General features: G+C 38.8%; 1 protein-coding gene across 3 annotated transcripts in view; it reads right to left on the minus strand.

The window, feature by feature from the left end:
- luzp2 (leucine zipper protein 2) overlaps positions 1–19,331 on the minus strand; it is a 162,036-nt gene that overhangs the window by 15,939 nt on the left and 126,766 nt on the right. For 2 of the 3 annotated variants that reach the window (XM_004558087.4, XM_012920953.2), the window contains exons 7-9: positions 8,605–8,667; positions 3,957–4,031; positions 3,237–3,404 (exon numbers count right to left, since the gene is read on the minus strand). In XM_004558087.4, coding sequence (XP_004558144.2) covers positions 3,237–3,404; positions 3,957–4,031; positions 8,605–8,667 — 306 coding nt within the window. The remainder of the gene's footprint in view (positions 1–3,236; positions 3,405–3,956; positions 4,032–8,604; positions 8,668–19,331) is intronic. The other variant, XM_076885049.1, reaches the window with a different exon arrangement.

Below are 19,331 nucleotides of genomic sequence, written 5' to 3' on the forward strand. Positions count from 1 at the left end.
TACTCCTAAAAAGGATTAAATCCTGAGCCCTTAGTTGAGTCTGCTGTGACCCTGACTTTAAGAGGCTCCAAACAAAGACTGTGTCACATTGAGTTAATAATTTTCATATAGAACAAGTCCAACATCCAAAAAACTCCCGTAAAGCCCTAAAATAGTAGTGTTTCTCTTCAAAATCTATAGAACAGAATACAAAGACTGACATAACTATTTAGACTGCCGCTTGATTTAGACATGTTATTATTCTGAACAACCTCTGGAAGTGTGTTTGCCCAACTGTTATATTTGGTAGTAATTATTTCCTGTGCTATTTCTCTCTAGAGAGTGATACTCGGGGCATCAGATTGACAAATAGCCACTTGAAAAGAAGGTAATAATCGCCTAACTCTTAAATTCATATTGCAGACAGTGCATTATGCGTGCTCTGATGTGCAGTGAGGTGAATATTTTGGCACAGAGTTATATTCCATGATGTCACTAAGTTCCTGTGTGAAATGAATTTCAATTTGAAAGTGTTTACACAAAGGGAAGAGGCAAAAAACTGCAGCCGGCTTTATCTTATCTGGAAAGTCAGAGGGAAAATTATACTGCACCATTACAGAAGCATATCCCAAATCCAACTTTCTTTCCACTTTACTTTTGGCTCTGCAAAGCAAACTTATCTCATTTTTATCCTACTTTTCTGAAGAAACGGTAATATTTGTGTTCGGACTGACAATCAAACTGATTGCATACTGTAAGACAAAGTCTAAGCCATTTTCATTACATACAGATACACTACATGGACTGTACTGTAAATCAACATATCACAGTGGGGAAAATACTGATTTGATCCCCTGTTTTTCTATAAGATGGCAGTCTGGTGACTGACTAGGCCACTCCATAACCTAAACGTGCGTCTTTTTTTGCTCCTCCAAACACAGTGGGATACAAAAGAGCTTGACTGTGGTTTCATTTGACCACAGCACTTTCTCCCAAGCCTTCTCTGAATCATTTAGATGTTCACTGGCAAACTTCAGACTTGCCTTCTTGAACAGGGGACCTTGCTGGCACTGCAAGATTTCAATTCATCATGGCGTAGTGAGGGACTATCTGCCTTCAGATCGTTAACAAGCTCCTCGCATGTAGTTTTGAGCTGACCCACTACCTTCCTCACGATCATCTTCACCCCATGAGGCAAGATCTTGCAGAGACGTTCAGACAAAGGGCATTTTAAATTTATTCCATTTCTAAATAATCACACCAGCAGTTGTCCTCTTATTATCAAGCTTCTGCTGATGGTCTGGTAGCCCATTCTAGCCTTGTGCAGGCCAGATGGGCACATAGCCAATCTGTGGGAGACAGAATTCTGACTGAGTTGTGGGGGATCAAATACTTATTTTACTCACTGAAGTGCAAATTTGTAATTTGCAACTTTTATGGGAAGTGTTTTTATTTCTTGGATTTCTGATTGATAATCTCTCTCTCTTTATTAAAACAAAACTACCATAAGAATAGGGACTGTTCAATTCCTCGAAAGTGAGCAAACTTACAAATTCTGCAGAGGATCAAATAATTATATCCCCCAGTGTATATCTACAGGAAACCCATGCAACAACTGATGTAACTAATAAGACTGAAAAAACCCCAAACCCAAACAACAATTGCACTTTCCTTTACTTGGCATGTTGCAGGGCACTATTATTTTGCATACTGTCTCTCTGACACAGTCTGGTGATGTACTTAAATGGAGCACAGCCATTGTTAATGGTATTAATTACACCTGCGACTTTCCTGATATGGCAAGTCAAAATGTCAGCTGTGAAAAAGGCCCATTGGTCATGCTTCTGGTAACATGAAAGGGCCGTAGAATTACATTTTGTATTCAGCCTGAATTATTCATTCAAGACTACTGTGAATGAAGCTGCCTTGGGACAAAATCGTTCCAACAATGCAATCAGCCATGATTAGAACATGGCTCCATGTTACAAATGTTGTTGCTCTGATTTCTTTTGATTATAGGTGTAAAAACTACTAGCACCATTACCTCATTAGAAGACTGTGATTCTGGTTGAATTATAATAGCAAAAGTGGAAGCTTAAAATATACTTTCAAGACCATGTTGTACTAAAATCTGTTTTGAAAGTCTCAGAGTAGCACAGATAGTTGATCTAGCAGTTTGATTTTATAACTTCTGTCAGGACTGAATTCATATCAAAACATAAAACAACAACTGACAAAGATCAGGGTTGATTAGCATCAAAATCAGGAAAAAAAAAAGAAAATATGAAAAGAATAATAATAATGTTTTTGTAAGTGCAAGTTTCCTCACCAGACGATGTAAAATGCAAGCAATTAAATGCAGTAATTTTTCATATAGATTTCTTATAAATGACTTCCCATAATTAGGTATTAGTGTTTCTTAGTGTAATAGTGTTCTTGACTGTTTTAATGTTTTTTGAGGGAGTTTAAAATCAAGAAAAGTAAACATGCACTAGTAAAAATTAAAAGTAGGATACTGAAAGTTGGCACTATTAATCATTCCAGCAATGAGGATGGATAATAATGGTAATAATGATAATAATGGTAATGGATAATAGTAGGGGAAAAGATCTGCAAACGTGAAGGAACTTGTTGAACTTGGAACTAGCATATATACAGAGTAGGATTTTCAAGAAATTTGATACTCACACACAATTGATATTAAAAATTGTTAAAGGGTAGGATACTAATTTGTAACAGTATGACAGCAACGGTGCAATCTTCACCTCTTCTACATGACACACTGCAGGTGCCTGCACACCGCCCCTCCCCTCACTATCAGCTGAACAAATGAAGAGTAGCACAACAAATCTGGCAAAGCATCTTAACGACTGACATCCCGGTGTTAATGAAGAATTTTGAGAAGATTTGCATCACTTAAGTATTAAACAGTTATAATAAATCTTGACCAGTGCACACATTGACGTTAGCCATTTAAATACTATTAGCCATCTGTTAAGTTATCATTAAAGTAGCAGCTAGTGACTATGGCTAATAATAAAACACAAGGTTAATGTTGGAGTTAGGCAGCAAACATTATCAGTATAGCCCATCTGCAACTTTAATAGATGGTATTAACTTAGCTGGACAACTCAATGCTGTAGTATTGTTTTAATTTTTAGATGTTTATTTCTTAAGTTGTATTTTACAATATCTAGTTCATCTTTTTGAAAAACATTAAATAAAATAAAGGAGCTCTGCAATGAATTCTGAATTACCTTGGCATGTGGCTGTTGAAAGGTGACTCTAGAGCTGTTGATGAGCGATGAGTATCTGAACAAGTGGGTGGGGGAGGTGGGAAATCTGTGACTGCTGCTGGGCTGGTTGTGCAGGACGGCTGAGAAGCAGATGTGAACTGTGTCCTTCAACGCCTTCATCTGAGACTCCTGTCCCCAAACAAGATTACACACAAACAAGACGGTTTCTGAATCACTCACACTGCCTTGCATCCACATGAGAAATTTACTTAAGCATTAGAGCCATTTTGCTCACATCCTTTAAAGTGATTTCAGAAAAGCTAGAAGGCATCGTTAGGCAAGACGTAAAGATTAAGAAGTCAATAGAGCAATATGAAGTAATGTGTATTTAAAAATAATTTGCTTTTCATCAATACTAATAGACAGGCTTAACTGATGTTAATATCACCTTTATCAGCTCTTTTCTCCCCGTGCAATTTTCACTCATTCAACTTAGCACATCCATAATAATAATAATGCCCCCACAAAATAAATCTGGTGCATGTGTTCAATGTGTTGAAGCTCAACACTGTGATGGGAAAATTGCTATGACAACCATGCTATTAAACTTCTGCACTTACTTTCATCATTAGATATCCACTCTTTAAAAAAGGTCTTTATGCAGACTAATATTACTTCACATAATTTATTCATTCGCTCATCATCGCTCATCGGCGACACCCCGTCCCCTGTGTTATTCACCTTATCCAGCGCAGTCTTCTCCAGTTCTTCCTTGGCCACAGTTAACTTGTGTTCCAAGTCCATTAGCTGCTGCCCCTGCAGAAACACACGAGTTTTGAATCAGCTGAACCTCTCTCTTTGTACTGTGCAAGTAAAGCATTTCTCCAGCTCCACCTCATATCTTCAGCAATATCGATAGCAAAAATCTATAGCACAAGGGATTGAAGCTCCTCTTTGTTATTTTGCAGATCATCACTTTTGTTCTTACTTTTTAAAATATGTGTTATAAAACCTGACACACACACACAGATACATGCACACACATCTAATTCAATCAATTTGCATTCAATTTAAGTTTTACATTTTATTTTATCCTAAATTGACCTTGGAATGTATATACTTAATGTTTTCCATATTAACCTACAAACCAAAACTCCACAATGACAAAGCAAAGATTATTGTTTTTGGACTGTTTTGCACACTTTCCTAACAATGATCCACGGGATGCTTGATCTGAGTCCACCTGTGCCTCACTGAATTAATGGGATATAACTATATAAAGTTTCAAAACTCATTATGTATGTCAGAGTGAAAAACTGAGCCATGAGATTGAGTGAATTGTTTACTAACATTGGTATTGCTCCTCAGCTATACACAGTTTTTTGTGGCAAAGGGCCTTCATCAGGTGACCAACCAGGAATCACTGTCAATGTGATAGGCATCCCAGCAATCCTTTTGTGGAAATATTTGTTCTTTTTTATGGATGGTAGGAAGCCAATCCTCCCTGTATCACAGCCCATGAGGAGTTTCCTATAAAGCCCTTAAAAAGTCTCCAACACTAAAGGTGAAATCCTTTAGTCAGATGGCCACAGTTCCAAAAAGCTTGTGTGAGCATCACTTCATTATTATTATTATCCCAACAGTCATCGCAGTGTCAGCAACACCACACCGTAGGGATGTTTTTCCACAATATGGACCAGGAGACTAGTCATAAAGGGAAAGATTAATGTAGAACGGCATAAAGTAATTCTGAAGACCTGAAAATACAAGTATAGGATTCACTCTTAAAAATGCCAGAAGTGTTTTAGCCAGGCACTAAGTGAAAGTGAAGGATCTGAACTGAAAAGGATACAACTGTCCTTTAGATTTAATAAAACGCTAAAAAGTCTGTTGCTGTGTTTGTCATTGTAGAGTATTTTGTGTTGACTGGAGCTGAAAAACAATGAGTCTCATAATGAGTCTTTATGAAACATAAAGATATCAGATACAGTGGACACAATGCTCGAGCACTGAACAACATGTGGATTGGACAGTACTCAGAGGACTCCTCGCGATTATTAAAACTGATCATAGGTGTTGTTCCCCACATCAAACAGACCTTCACAAGGGTGTTCCTGTGATAAAAAACACTACCGCCCCCCTCCCAGAATCTTAAGGATCTGGGGAGGGGAGGACAGAAATAATCCCTTAAAACTATGTACAAATGGTATACATAAAAATGACAAACAATTCACCTTAACAATAGGGATCTCAGTAACCTTACTAACCAGTGATAATTAATTAATTAATCTGACAAAATCTTGGTTAAGTTTTTGTGAAAACAAAACCTCTAGTCTTTTTAAAGCATTTTATGCACACCCTAGAAGTCATATGAAACCATATAAACATGAGTTAATTCACAGCAGCACTGAAAAGGATTAGATCTGCTTCTTGGATAGAAGAATATTTTAATGTTGTCATTTATAAAAACAGACCCTTTAAAACCATCAAACTTTAAAAAGGAAGTTTTTCTTAGACGTTAATCCTAGGACTGAACAGCACACACAGAAGGGCTGGTTTTAGTAAATGAACCAATGTAACTCCTTATGATGATCAACAGAGCTTCTTCTGAGAAGTCTTCTATTATTGATAAACTCATCCACAAGAAAAAAAAGAAAGCCGTGCTGGGATCATTTGCATGCAGCCTGTGTAAAACCGGCCTTGGTGATGGACTTTAAGCCATAAACTTTTATCGGATGTCTTTACTTGCCTCCGGAAATGATAAACTACAAAGGCTTATATTCTAAAATATCCAAGGCCAGGTAACCCAACAAACAGCAACTACAATCCCTCTCAAGTGTATTAAATTTTAGTGAGTGGTGATGTGACTGATTGATAGCTTTTGGTAAGCTTTATCAACTTGTGGTGTGTGGTGCCTCGATGAGTGTCCTGAAAAAGCTGGGAGGCTTGGCATGTTCACTGATTTCATCTCATTTTCATGTCAGTTTCTACCAGCAAAGTGGTTATTTTAATGATGAACATGTCTGTCAGTTCTACCACTCAATGGGGCGGTAGGAACTGTGTTTAAATCCTTTCTGACAGATGAGTCGTATAGTGACTCCCAAGGACAGAGCAACAATCAGTCCTATGGGTTTTCACTGAAGCCAGAGAGTCAGATCTCACCTTTAGAAGTTCATGTAGTGGGAGTTTTAGTCAGATGGAGTCTTAAGGTAATCAGGCACAGTTCATGGTCACAAAGCTTTGTAAAAGCCTCATAAAATCTCTTTGTGGCAAATTAAGATATTCATTAATACACACTGGAATCACACATTTTGCTCACAAGTAAATTTTTTTAAATGAGGCTCAATATTAGTTTGTTGTCTAAAAGCTCTAAATCCTATGTGCACAGCTTTATAGTAAAGGCCATTACATCCATTACAAAGAGCATCATCAGTGGATAGTCCTTTGAGCTCTGCTGGCGCAACGGCACTGACCCAGAAATGCTGACTTTCAGGGTTAGTGCCCCCAAGTCTAGGGCTTCATATTTCTGTGCTGAGTCCATTATAGAGGTGTGGGGTCAGTGGGGTGCTGTCCACTGGGCTAGATGAGGCGTGTGACGACATCTGTTTTTTCTAAGCTTAAAAAGAAACAGCTCTGGGGGTAATTTTAGTGTCGCAATAAAGAGTACACTGTGAAAGCTTGAATATGGCTCCTCTGCCACAAATACTGTCTCGTAGGGAAATGCAGGGAAGTCGCTCTCTTTTCTTTTAATACTTTTTTTAGTAACATGTTTATGAAAAGCGAGGGAAACTGTACAGCTTATACCTGAGACAAGAGTTGCACTAAAAATGCTGGCTTTTTTTCCTGGTACTCTAGGTTACTCTAGGAAACATGCTGTAGCATTTAATCAATTTGCATTTTCTTGTATTTTACTATGAAAAACAAGAAACTAACTAACTAACTAACTAACTAATTAACAAAAAAAGGTATTCTTAAGCTTTCATAAATGTAAGTTTTGGGGATTCTGCTGTATCTAACCTTGCAAATTTGTTTTCTTTGTTTCTTTTTTTTTTAAACCAAGACATTGTGTTGCAAAAGGCACTTTGATAGGGTACAACAGCTGTCATAACCAATTCAATTGCCTCCTGGTCAAGGTGCCTTGACTGACATCCCCCCTGTGATGCTGATGACATTTCTGTATCTTGAGTGACTCTCCTCCACTTCCCCCTCCTTTGGCCCCTGCTGGGCTTTTGATCACAGCACATGGGGAATACAGATGAGTTTTTCAGGAATAGCCAGAGGGATTGGACGTGATGCATTTCTCCCTGACCTTTCCACCAGAGAAAAAAAGCAGCCATTTCTGTCATCTTCGAAAGATGACTGTTTTTACAAGATAAAGAGAATGATCAAATTAGCCTTATCTGTCTAATGCTGCAAATCACTACAGACCGTAATGTTTTAAAGATCCACTTGAAATGTTTGGTGACATTGAGCAATAACGTTTTAGTTTTTTTTTGTTTTGGATGACTGACTGATGCAATTTAGAGACAACGATTTACGAGCAGTGACACCAAGCAAACAAGTCGATGCATCAATCATTCAGAGACTAGAAATAGAACAAAGAACAGGACATCCAGGGACAATATATTCAAGTGTAGGGCTAGAAGCATAAAATTCTATCCTCGAGGACAGAGTCCTTTTTTTATTCATTTATGTCTAACGTAGCTTTAGCAGTGATGTGTTCAAAGCATCAAAACATACACATAAGAAATGGCATTACAGGGCATTGTGGCAAAAATGTCAACTGACATTTTAACACCACAAACAAGGCCTGAAAGGTCAGTCCTTGTACCAGTAAATGCCAATAAATATTATGTGAGCGCTCAGATCCCAGAACGTTTAGTCCTCGCAATTCACAGGGCAATGGAGTATGTACGGGTGGGCAATAATACGCAACACTGCCACTGTTTTTATTGTGCTTGCAGAGGAAGTACGTGAGGAAGAGGCACATATCTGATTCCCTGAAATGGGTGTTACCCCTGAAATGTAGAAATACATGGTGTCATCTGTAATTTTGTCTTGAAGGTTCCCTTATATGATCTAATGCATAATTCTGTATCAACTTCATCCACTGCTGTCCAAACCATTTATCCACATACCACAGAAGATTAAAGAGGATGGGGTGAATCTTGCAGAGGTGGAAACAGAGGACGAAATTTGGTATGTTCACTAAGAGCTGCCGGATTGACTTTGCCGTGTGCTGCTTTGGCTGGATGGAAGTTTATAATTGCAGCCTGAATTAATTAGAGCCCCTTCTGTGATGGGATCATCCTTTGAAGGCGGTATGAAGCACCTGTTTACCCCTGGTCTGGAGCTACTATAAAGCCACCCACCTTCAGTTTGAGCTTACCTTAAAAATTAAATCCTTTTTCCCGTACCGCAGTTCTTTCAGTTGAGCCTGGATTTTTTTGGACTGCAAGAGGAAGATAAGGAAATAAGTGTTAGCTTATTCAAATAGCGAAATTGGTTTTAGATCACGTAGCAGGATTCTGCCAGCTGCAGCAGAAGACTCCTTTGTGAGCATTCCCTAGGCAAAGCTCTGGCTTAAAGGAAGGCCCTACTGAGAGGGAGAAAATATCAAATCTACCCTTCACTGAACTGTATAGTCCACACAATGATGCCGTCATGCACTGGATTCTTGCCCACTGTCTAAACCTGAATTCTCACTCCCACTACACACATTACTGCCACCATCGCCACACACGTGCAGGTTCCTCGGTTGTGACAGCGTCTCGCCCGCCTTCAGTTAAGCCACTCACACAAACAGAGCACTTCTTCACTGCCACCCCCAAACATGCACAGTGACCAGCGCTGCCTGACATTCACTCTGCTGCTCCACATCAGTGGGCACCTTGAGCACAGAGACTGTACCCCAGATAGCTTGATACATGGCCATCCTCAAAGCTGCTCATGATGTGAGTGTGAACACTGAAAGCCTCCACACGGGATAGAACAGAGCGTTACTCTGAGAGTCCTCAACGAGGCTGAATGATGTTTTCAGAGCACAGGTATTGTAAAGCCTTTTGTGATCGGAACCAATACAGCATGCTATGCAAACAGAATTGCTTCAACTTGAATCCTAAGGAATTGAAGTTTTAAACATAAAGATTATTAGGTTAATAATTCATTTTAATTAACCAAGCTTTAATATTCCAGATCCTGAGAGCTTTTCTTTGTATATTTGTGTCTCAGCCTTATTTATCTCTACATTTCCTTGGCACAGACAGGTGAAATGTGACATGAGGTCTAATTTTCTTTTACTAAAGCACACTGAACACAATGCCGAGGGAGAAATTCACTTCACAGGGTTTTGTGTACAAACACCTTTGCCTTTATATATCAGATTCTTCATCTTATTTTTTTTCCTCCCCAGGGTGACTCCATGTCCCAGGACACCTCTCACTGTTTTGTGTAACTGGATTCAAAAACTGCATCCTTGGGCTCCACATGAAAACAAGATGTTAGGTTAAATAAACACAGAGCAAATTTTACAACTGTGTCTCACAGACGTATGTGATTTGAAATTATTCAGCCTGTATTTTTCTCCCCCCTGTGAACCGGGTCATTAAATAAAATGCTAGCAAATTAATTTTATTTGCATCGGTTAAGTGGAGCTTTTTGAGATACTCACCGGTAATAGAATGATTCACTTTAAAAGGCCACAGAATCATATGCTGTGGAGTATTAACTCATAAATGCAAATATTTGAATGCACTGCACTCTATGAATTGCCAAAGCATTTTTTTTTCAATTTTCTTTTAGTCCAAATAAACTATGTGAGTGTCTCCTGTGGTCCAATTCTCAGCCTATTTTTAGGGACACTGAAACATTGAAAAGCCTTTGAAACATTGTTAAGCTTTACAGTTAGCAGGCTAGTTACCTTGGCTACTAAGTAAGGAATCCTGTAAGCCACAGTAATGGGACAGAGCTCTGATGTAACTGAAAGAGACTTTTCAAAATATATTTCCATTACCTGCCTTGATGGCATATAGAGCCCTGGTGAATGCGGGAAGTTATGTGCTTGACAACAATGACCTTGAAATAAAGCCAAAACTCAGAAGAGCAGCTGGAGCCCATCATTCACTATTTAATGAAAGAAAACCACACATTTGTTTGATTCTCAGTGTAACAGCATTTTCAGTTATACAATAACTATTCAATATTTTGAAAAGCAGATTTCCCAGCAAGCAGTTTATACCCCAAATCATCAGTTAAGGTTAACTTTGTCCAAACTGTGTGTTCAGTCGCCTCCATAAATGTTAAGATTTGGACTAGTGGGAGGCCACTTTAGAAATGCCAAATACTTATTTATTATAATGTTAGAAAAGCCATGTTTTTTACCTGGAATAGTATGGTTTGTGTGCTTCAGGTCGGGGATGACTTGATTTCTCACGTGTAGGAGTATCTCGAGGGCTTGTTTTCAGGTGGGGGTAGAACTGCGCTAGAGATTGACAAGTAGATTGGTCCTGTGTAGGCATTGAAGCAGACCCTACACTATTGTGGGGACTAGAGACCTGAGCCTGAAGGTGAAGTTGTCGATTTACTGGTTCATCTACACTGCTATCTTCACCTATGGCCATGATCTGTGGGATATGGCTTAAAGAACAAATAAGACCCATGCAGCAAAAATCAGCTGGTACCATGGGATTCTGGGATACCCCTTAGGGATAGGGTCATTTTGAGTTGGAGTAGAGCTGTTGCTCCTCCGCTTTGAGTAAAACCAGTTCAGCTGTTATGGTCATGTCCAACTGAGAGAAGACCCCAGGGCAGGCCCAGGACAACAGATTACATCTCTCAGCTGGCAGCTGGCCTCGATACCCTCACACCCACCCAATAGAGCTGGAGGTAGTGACTGGGGAGAGGGAGGCCTGAGCAGCTCTGCTTAGACTGCTGCCGCAATGAACCATACAAAGATAAGTGGTCGAAAATGGATGGATGGCTGGATGTTGTAGCAATGACCTGCAACTGAGACAGATCCTGCAGACCCCCAGGCAGTATGTTTTGCTCCAGTATGCTTTGATAATTTTATGATTTCACTGCGCTCTGCACAAATTCAAGCCACTGTGAGCAAGAGACAGCAAATGAACCCTGTACGGATGACTATGCTTCCTCCATTCACAGTGAGGAGATGTCCTCCTTTAACTGTCTATTTTTTTGTGAACAGAGATGAGTTACCAAAAAAATGCATGTAATTTTGTTACAGCTGTCCAAGTGTAATTACCAACAAACACTGTGAATTGTTGATATGCATATTAGTAAACTCCAGTCAGTGTTTTCTTTCAAATTTACTGGGCTTTCTTATATGGAGCTTTCCTTTATGTGTTATTTCTCAGGGTTGGCTTGTATACAGTTTGAGTTTTTGCTTGTTTCTGTCACCCAACATTTGTCCAAAAAATATTAAACTTGATTAATAAATTCCCATTCTAGCTATTCTAGCTTGTACCTTGACCTCATGACTGTTATGTTCATTTCTTTTTCCTCTACTTTGCTTTATTCTTTGGCAAATTTTGGCTCGATCCCAAATGAAAACACATATTTTCGCATTCAGCCATTTTAGTAAAGCAACCAAAGCACTTAATCAAAAATGGATGGAAGGCAAAGTACTTTTGATCCACTTGATAATAAAGTGGCTAACTTCAATTTAAAAGTAAACCAATAACATTGTCTCTTATCGATAGTTGTATAATCCATTGGATACTTTTATGAGGTATTATATACAAATAAAAATAAGGGTACAAAAGACCCAATAACATGGATGAAATTTAAATTTTATTTGAATCAATTTATTTTAATCTCTTCTGCTTGTTCACAGTTTAAATATAGTGAAGTGAAGTCATCATATTTATGTTCTTTTCCTCCAATAACAAGATGCAACCAACCAACACAGAGCTACTCAAAACCATCCACTAAGAAAAGTGCAGCTCAGTCTCATTTGCCTTGTCTTTAGTATATTTACCTTTTGATGGATAGTTTTGAGGAAGCAATTGGTTTCTTTAAGAGCTCAAACTTTACAGAAATCATTTAACTTTTCAGATTTTTTAGGAATCCATGGATTTCTTGTGAAGGGAGCAGCAGAGCATAGTGATAATGTTCCATGGATTTATTAGTACGAGGAACATTTTTCTCATTATACAAAGTCATTTAATCTGTCATTAATATAAAATACTTAGTGCAGCTATAAATAATGTCTTTTTTTCTTTTTCTCTTTTTTGCCTTATCGGGCAAATGAGAAAATGTGTTTGTATGCATGTCAGTATGCTGATGTCAACACACAGCTTTTACTTTGAAGGTGAACAATCACCATTTGTGGTTTGCATCTAGTGAATGTTCGCAGAGAAATCAGCGTCAACCATACAAACTATGGGGAACCACAACAACCTACAAACAACTTAAGCAATCACAAGAAGGTTTTTTGTGCAGGCTACTTTTCTGACCCAGTAACAACCCCCAAGAAGCCACTCACCACTCTAGCGACAAGAAGTTGCCAAGGGCTTACTAACCAGGAATTCCTAATCAATCTCTAGGCGTGTGTGACTGAGACCTGAGGCACAAAAAAGGTGAAACGACACCAACATATGACAGATAAAGTGTTCCGGCATCATCATCATCATACATTGTAAGTGCAGTTGCAGCAGGAACACAGCAGCGTCACAGATTTGTCTCCTTTTGCACTGAAACAGATTGTCCTATTTGTACAGTGTGTATGGCTGAAGCATGCTAGCTGGAGCAGAACGGAGACTGGCTCCGAGCCAGAGTCGTACAGTCTGAAGCAAACATGTCACTTCAATCCTTCCAGTCAAGGTAATCTGATTTATTCAGTGTAGATATAGAGATAAAAATTTATTTTTTTATTTCAAGATTCTGCTCTTGGATGCTCCCTTTACACAAATCAGTTGTATCGTAGGATATATCACCGAAGCTAAAAACACCCATCTCCCCAAACGAGGTTTTATCAAAGAAGCCAAACAAATCTGCTTTCATTTCTGATTTGGTAAGGAGGAATTCTAATATTATATGGAATTTAACTTCATAAATCACAGCTTCAGTGCTCATTGAGAGGTTAGAATGAAAAACTAATATTTTAAGACTTAGAGATGGAAACAAGGAGCAACAACAAGGATGTACATGATGAGACGTATATGAGTGACACAGCTGTTGATGTGCATATAAGGTAAATGGTTCTGGCCAAAGCACAGTTCATACCTGATTACACAAAAGTTTAAAACAGTGATACTGATAAATGGCTATCACACAAACATGGTAACATCAACCTTAAATAATGTAGGAATGGCCTGCATGGACTTTTAGTTTTGCTCATGTCGGATTTGCACACATGTTATTAGAACAACTCCACAACTCCCTCTCTCACACACACACAACCAAAGTCTAATAATGGATGGAAGCAAAAAGCATTTATTAAAATAAGGGATGCTTCATTGGGAAAGACTCTGATATGTTTCCTAGCTCATTAACTGCCACAAAACACAGAAGATGACGATGGCACACTGCTCTATTCACAAAGCCCCGTAGAATTAATTACATGAGGCCATTCACCTTGAAATCCTTCATTACAGGAAATCCTCCCAAATCCAGCATATTATATCTTATCTGCATATGTGAGGTTTGGGTTACTCAGTGCTTCCATTAATCCAAATGTAACAATGAAAGGTAATTCGAATGATAACAGGGCGGAAATATGGAAGTGTAACAACATCCGTCATCCAAATAATGACACCATAAATTTGACAGAATGGGAAAAAGGTGACAAATTCGTTCTGGTGAGGAAAAGATGTGCAATGGATTAAATCACATCTCTAATGTTACGTGTCAGACTCCTTTACCGAATGGTCTTAACCTTGACACTGACTCAAGTTTCGTAAGCTATCAGATGTTTCCCCTGAAGATATTACTGTCTGTTTGTGGGAAGGTTGCATGACATTTTTCCAATGAAATGGATAAAAAGCAAATAAATAAATAAATACATTTCTAGCTATATATAACAGACAACTGAAGCTTTTTGGTATTGGTGAAGTTAACCCACTGTTATATGACACACCATGACAATAATGAGAATTTAATGATTGTATTTTCAGTGTTTTTGAAAATCAACAATAAAAAAAAATCTTATTAAATTCAATTTAATACCATAAAGGTTTATTTACAGTGGGGCAAAAAAGTATTTAGTCAGCCACCGATTGTGCGAGTTCCCCCACTTAAAATGATGACAGAGGTCAGTAATTTGCACCAGAGGTACACTTCAACTGTGAGAGACAGAATGTGAAAAAAAAATCCATGAATTCACATGGTAGGATTTGTAAAGAATTTATTCATAAATTAGGGTGGAAAATAAGTATTTGGTCACCTCAAACAAGGAAAATCTCTGGCTCTCACAGACCTGTAACGTCTTCTGTAAGAAGCTTTTCTGTCCCCCACTCGTTACCTGTATGAATGGCACCTGTTTGAACTCATCATCTGTATAAAAGACACCTGTCCACAGCCTCAAACAGTCAGACTCCAAACTCCGCCATGGCCAAGACCAAAGAGCTTTCGAAGGACACCAGGAAAAGTATTGTAGACCTGCACCAGACTGGGAAGAGTGAATCTACAATAGGCAAGCAGCTTGGTGTGAAAAAATCAACTGTGGGAGCAATCATCAGAAAATGGAAGACATACAAGACCACTGATAATCTCCCTCGATCTGGGGCTCCACGCAAGATCTCATCCCGTGGGGTCAAAATGATCATGAGAACGGTGAGCAAAGATCCCAGAACCACACGGGGGGACCTGGTGAATGACCTGCAGAGAGCTGGGACCAAAGTAACAAAGGTCACCATCAGTAACACACTACAACGGCAGGGAATCAAATCCCGCAGTGCCAGACGTGTTCCGCTGCTGAAGCCAGTGCATGTCCAGGCCCGTCTGAAGTTTGCCAGAGAGCACATGGATGATACAGCAGAGGATTGGGAGAATGTCATGTGGTCAGATGAAACCAAAGTAGAACTTTTTGGTATAAACTCAACTCGTCGTGTTTGGAGGAAGACGAATACTGAGTTGCATCCCAAGAACACCATACCTACTGTGAAGCATGGGGGTGGAAACATCATGCTATGGAGCTGTTTTTCTGCCAAGGGGACAGGACGACTGATCCGTGTTAAGGACAGAATGAATGGGGCCATGTATCATGAGATTTTGAGCCAAAACCTCCTTCCATCAGTGAGAACTTTGAAGATGAAACGGGGCTGGGTCTTCCAACATGACAATGATCCAAAACACACCGCCCGGGCAACAAAGGAGTGGCTCCGTAAGAAGCATTTGAAAGTCCTGGAGTGGCCTAGCCAGTCTCCAGACCTCAACCCCATAGAAAATCTGTGGCAGGAGTTGAAAGTCCGTGTTGCTCGGCGACAGCCCCAAAATATCACTGCTCTCGAGAAGATCTGCATGGAGGAATGGGCCAAAATACCAGCTACTGTGTGTGCAAACCTGGTAAAGACCTATAGTAAACGTTTGACCTCTGTTATTGCCAGCAAAGGTTATGTTACAAAGTATTGAGTTGTATTTTTGTTATTGACCAAATACTTATTTTCCACCCTGATTTACGAATAAATTCTTTACAAATCCTACCATGTGGATTCATGGATTTTTTTTTCACATTCTGTCTCTCACAGTTGAAGTGTACCTCTGGTGCAAATTACTGACCTCTGTCATCATTTTAGGTGGGGGAACTTGCACAATCGGTGGCTGACTAAATACTTTTTTGCCCCACTGTATATAGTGCAAAATCACAACAAAAGTCATCTCAAGGCACTTTATATTGTAAGGCAAAGCTCACACAGTCCCCTGTGAACAGGTACTTGGTGACAGTGGGGAGGAAAAATGCCCTTTTAACATGAGGAAACCTCTGACAGAACCAGGCGCAGGGAAAGGAAGTCATCAGCTGTGACTGTTTGTGGGTGACATACTGTGGAAGTCTAGTGTTGGTACATGGTCACCTGATCCAGCTCCAACTATAAGCTTTATCAAAAAGTATCGTTTTAGGATTAATATTAAAAGAAGAGAGGATGTCTGTCTCCCAAATCCAAACTGGGAGTTTGTTCCACTTTTACATATTCTACAAACCACAAGTAAGCATGCAGTCTGAGGTCAAAGTGCTGTGTTGGGTGATATAGAACTACGAAGTCTTTAAAATTAGGAGCTGATTATTCAAGATGTTGTATGTGAGAAGAAGGATTTTAAATGTGATTAGCTTACAATTAAATACAGTAAAGTCAGATTTCCTGAAACTATTCTAAATCAATTTAGTGCAAATGATAACACATCAATGAACTGTTTTTTAATGAAGCTCAGGCAAATTGAGTAACACAGCCAAGAGTCTTATTAGCCCTATTAACCCTCATAATATTGAATGGAGTTGTCTGCTCCTTGTGCCCAGATGGAAGAAATGAGTTTGGATTAACTGATCAACTGACTTGGCAGCACTCTCACATACTCTGACAATTATATTTGTTATTTCATAGGAGAATAATATTAAATATAAAGCCTGGTGTCGCCTCAATATTTAAGAAATGCATATGATGGCAATATTATCTAATACAGTGCAGGAAGCCTCAAAACCACAATTCCAAAATCCAAAAAATTAAGAAAAAAAAGCCTATATTTGTTGAGAAAAGTATGTTCCCCAAAGCTAAAGCTGAAAAAGTCCATCAATCATTCTCTGATCAGAGGATTAATAAGCTACTGCTTTGATGAATTATTACTAATTTTCCTTACAAAAATGTAAACCTGGCACTAGCCTCACCACTCGGTACTGCTAGGTTTTCATGTTATGCCACAACTCAAAATGCCAAAAAGAAGTATTAGTTTTAGCCGTAAACCACACACGTCTTCTCAACTCAAGATTCGATACAAGTCTTTAGTCAAGAAAAACGAAAAGTATTTTGTTCTAAATCAAGGGCTTTCCTTTTACACTAACAGCAGAAAATACATGGCTGACCACTTTGTTAGGTACATTTGTTTAACTACTGATTAGATATTTGGTAAAGCAAATATCCAATCACTGAATCACATGACAGTAATTCAGTTGATTAAGGCACCTACAGACATGGTAAAGAAGATGTAATGATGTTCAAACTGAGAATGGGAATGTAGAAAAGTGATTTACTGTAAGTGACAATGTCTATCTGGCCATGGTGTGGCCAGATAGACTGGTCTTATTGGTCTGGAATATTTTTTTTTAGAAACTGCTGATGTACTGGCATTTTCCCACACAGCCATCTCTAGGGTTTTACAGAGAGTCTACTGAGAGCAACAGCTCTCATATTTAAGACGTCAGAGGAAAATGACAAAATTGCTTTTAAGCTGAAAGAAAAATAACAAGAACTCTAGTTATGACTCATTATAACCAACATATGAAGAAGAGCATTTCTGAATGCACAACACATCAAACTCTGAAGAAGGTAGGCTATGGCAGCAGAAGACCACACTGGGTGAAACTCATGTCAGCTAAGAACAAGAAGGTACGGCTAATAATTCACAAGGGCTCACCAAACTTGAACTACAGAAGATGCTACAACCTACCTAAATATTGCTGCTGACCAGTTATATCCCTTTATCTTCTTAGCCATCTTCTGATGGCTAATTCCAGCAACATAACCATGACACAAATTCATGACATGGATGTGGAGTCAATAACTCTGCAGGAACTTTGTGCTGCTGTCAGTCATGGACCAATTGCTGAATTTATGCCACAAATAATTAAAACAGTTCTGAAGGTAAAAGAGTGGCCAATGGAGTGTTTTTTTAAATAGATATTTTTTTCTTTTCTCTTTTCTCATTCCTTTCTTTCCTTTCTTAATATAATACTTAGCTTGTTGACGAATATATAAGTACAAAATCACAAAATTTACAGTAGGGAAGGATCATGTACATATGCATGCAAGATCATGCATCTCACTAAAACCCCTGTGGTGCTGTTAACATGTAATTTGAAGTCTTTTTGGCTCAGTGGTTTTCACAGCAGCACATGGATTAAGAGCATACTGTAGCTCTTGCTATGCGAGGTGGACGATCAGCCTCACAAAAAAATATGTACAAGTTAAATCAGCTTTGTAAAAACGATTACCACACCAAATGAAATGTATTCCAATATACAATACAGTAATTCCCAAGACTCCCAGTTCTCAAGATGAGAACAAAAATCACACAAAAAGTCATGCTCCTACTTGCTCACACAAAATCCCAAAATGTATCATGTGAAAACAAATGGAATTTGTTCCTAGAAAGTTTATCTGAGACCAGCTGAAAAAAGGCCTAATCTCGCTTCTTGGACATTGCTTCAAAGAATTGATTTAAGATTCAAAGATGCTATCACAAGCTATCACAGCAAGGAAAGAAAATGAGAAAAAAAAAATCTCTGACTCAGTGCTTTGAAAAAAAGAAAAAAACTTAACTTGTCATGGTCCTGGGTCTTTTGACCCAGCGTTTTAAGTTTGAGTTTATTTTGTTCATTAGGTTATCTAAGTTCATTTGGTTATTAGACTCCTTGTGTTTTCTTCCCCTGTATTTAAGCTTCCCCTCACCCTTCGTGTTTCATGCTGAGTGTCTTATGTTATCAAGTTTGTATTATTATGCCTAAGTGTTTCTAGTTATTATTTTCCCCTCGTGTTTCCAACCATGTTAAATCTCCCCTGCTCTTCATGCGTTTCATGTCTGTGTCTTACATTGTCAAGTTCTGGTTGTCGTGTCTAAGTCTGCATGTTTCCTGTTTTATTTTGAAAAGGGGTCTTTTGTTCTGTGCTCATGCGGTTAGTTTTACTCTTGCCTGTGCATCATTATGTTTATCCTAGTCAGCTGTTTCCTCATGTGTCTCCACTTCCCTTAATCACCTGCTGTGTATTTAAGTCCTCTATTTTCAGTGTGTGACTGTCAGGTTGTCTGTTGTCCATGCCATGTTTCCGATGCCATGCCATGCCTCCAAGTTTCTTGTCTAGGTTTTTCTTATTGTTTGTTTAGATTCCCCAGTTTAGGTTTGTGTTAATTTTGCTTCAGTTTGCCTTGCCCTTTGTTTGTACCTTTTCTACC

This window comes from Maylandia zebra, linkage group LG1, assembly GCF_041146795.1.
Source record: "Maylandia zebra isolate NMK-2024a linkage group LG1, Mzebra_GT3a, whole genome shotgun sequence".
NCBI classification, from domain to species: Eukaryota; Metazoa; Chordata; class Actinopteri; order Cichliformes; family Cichlidae; genus Maylandia; species Maylandia zebra.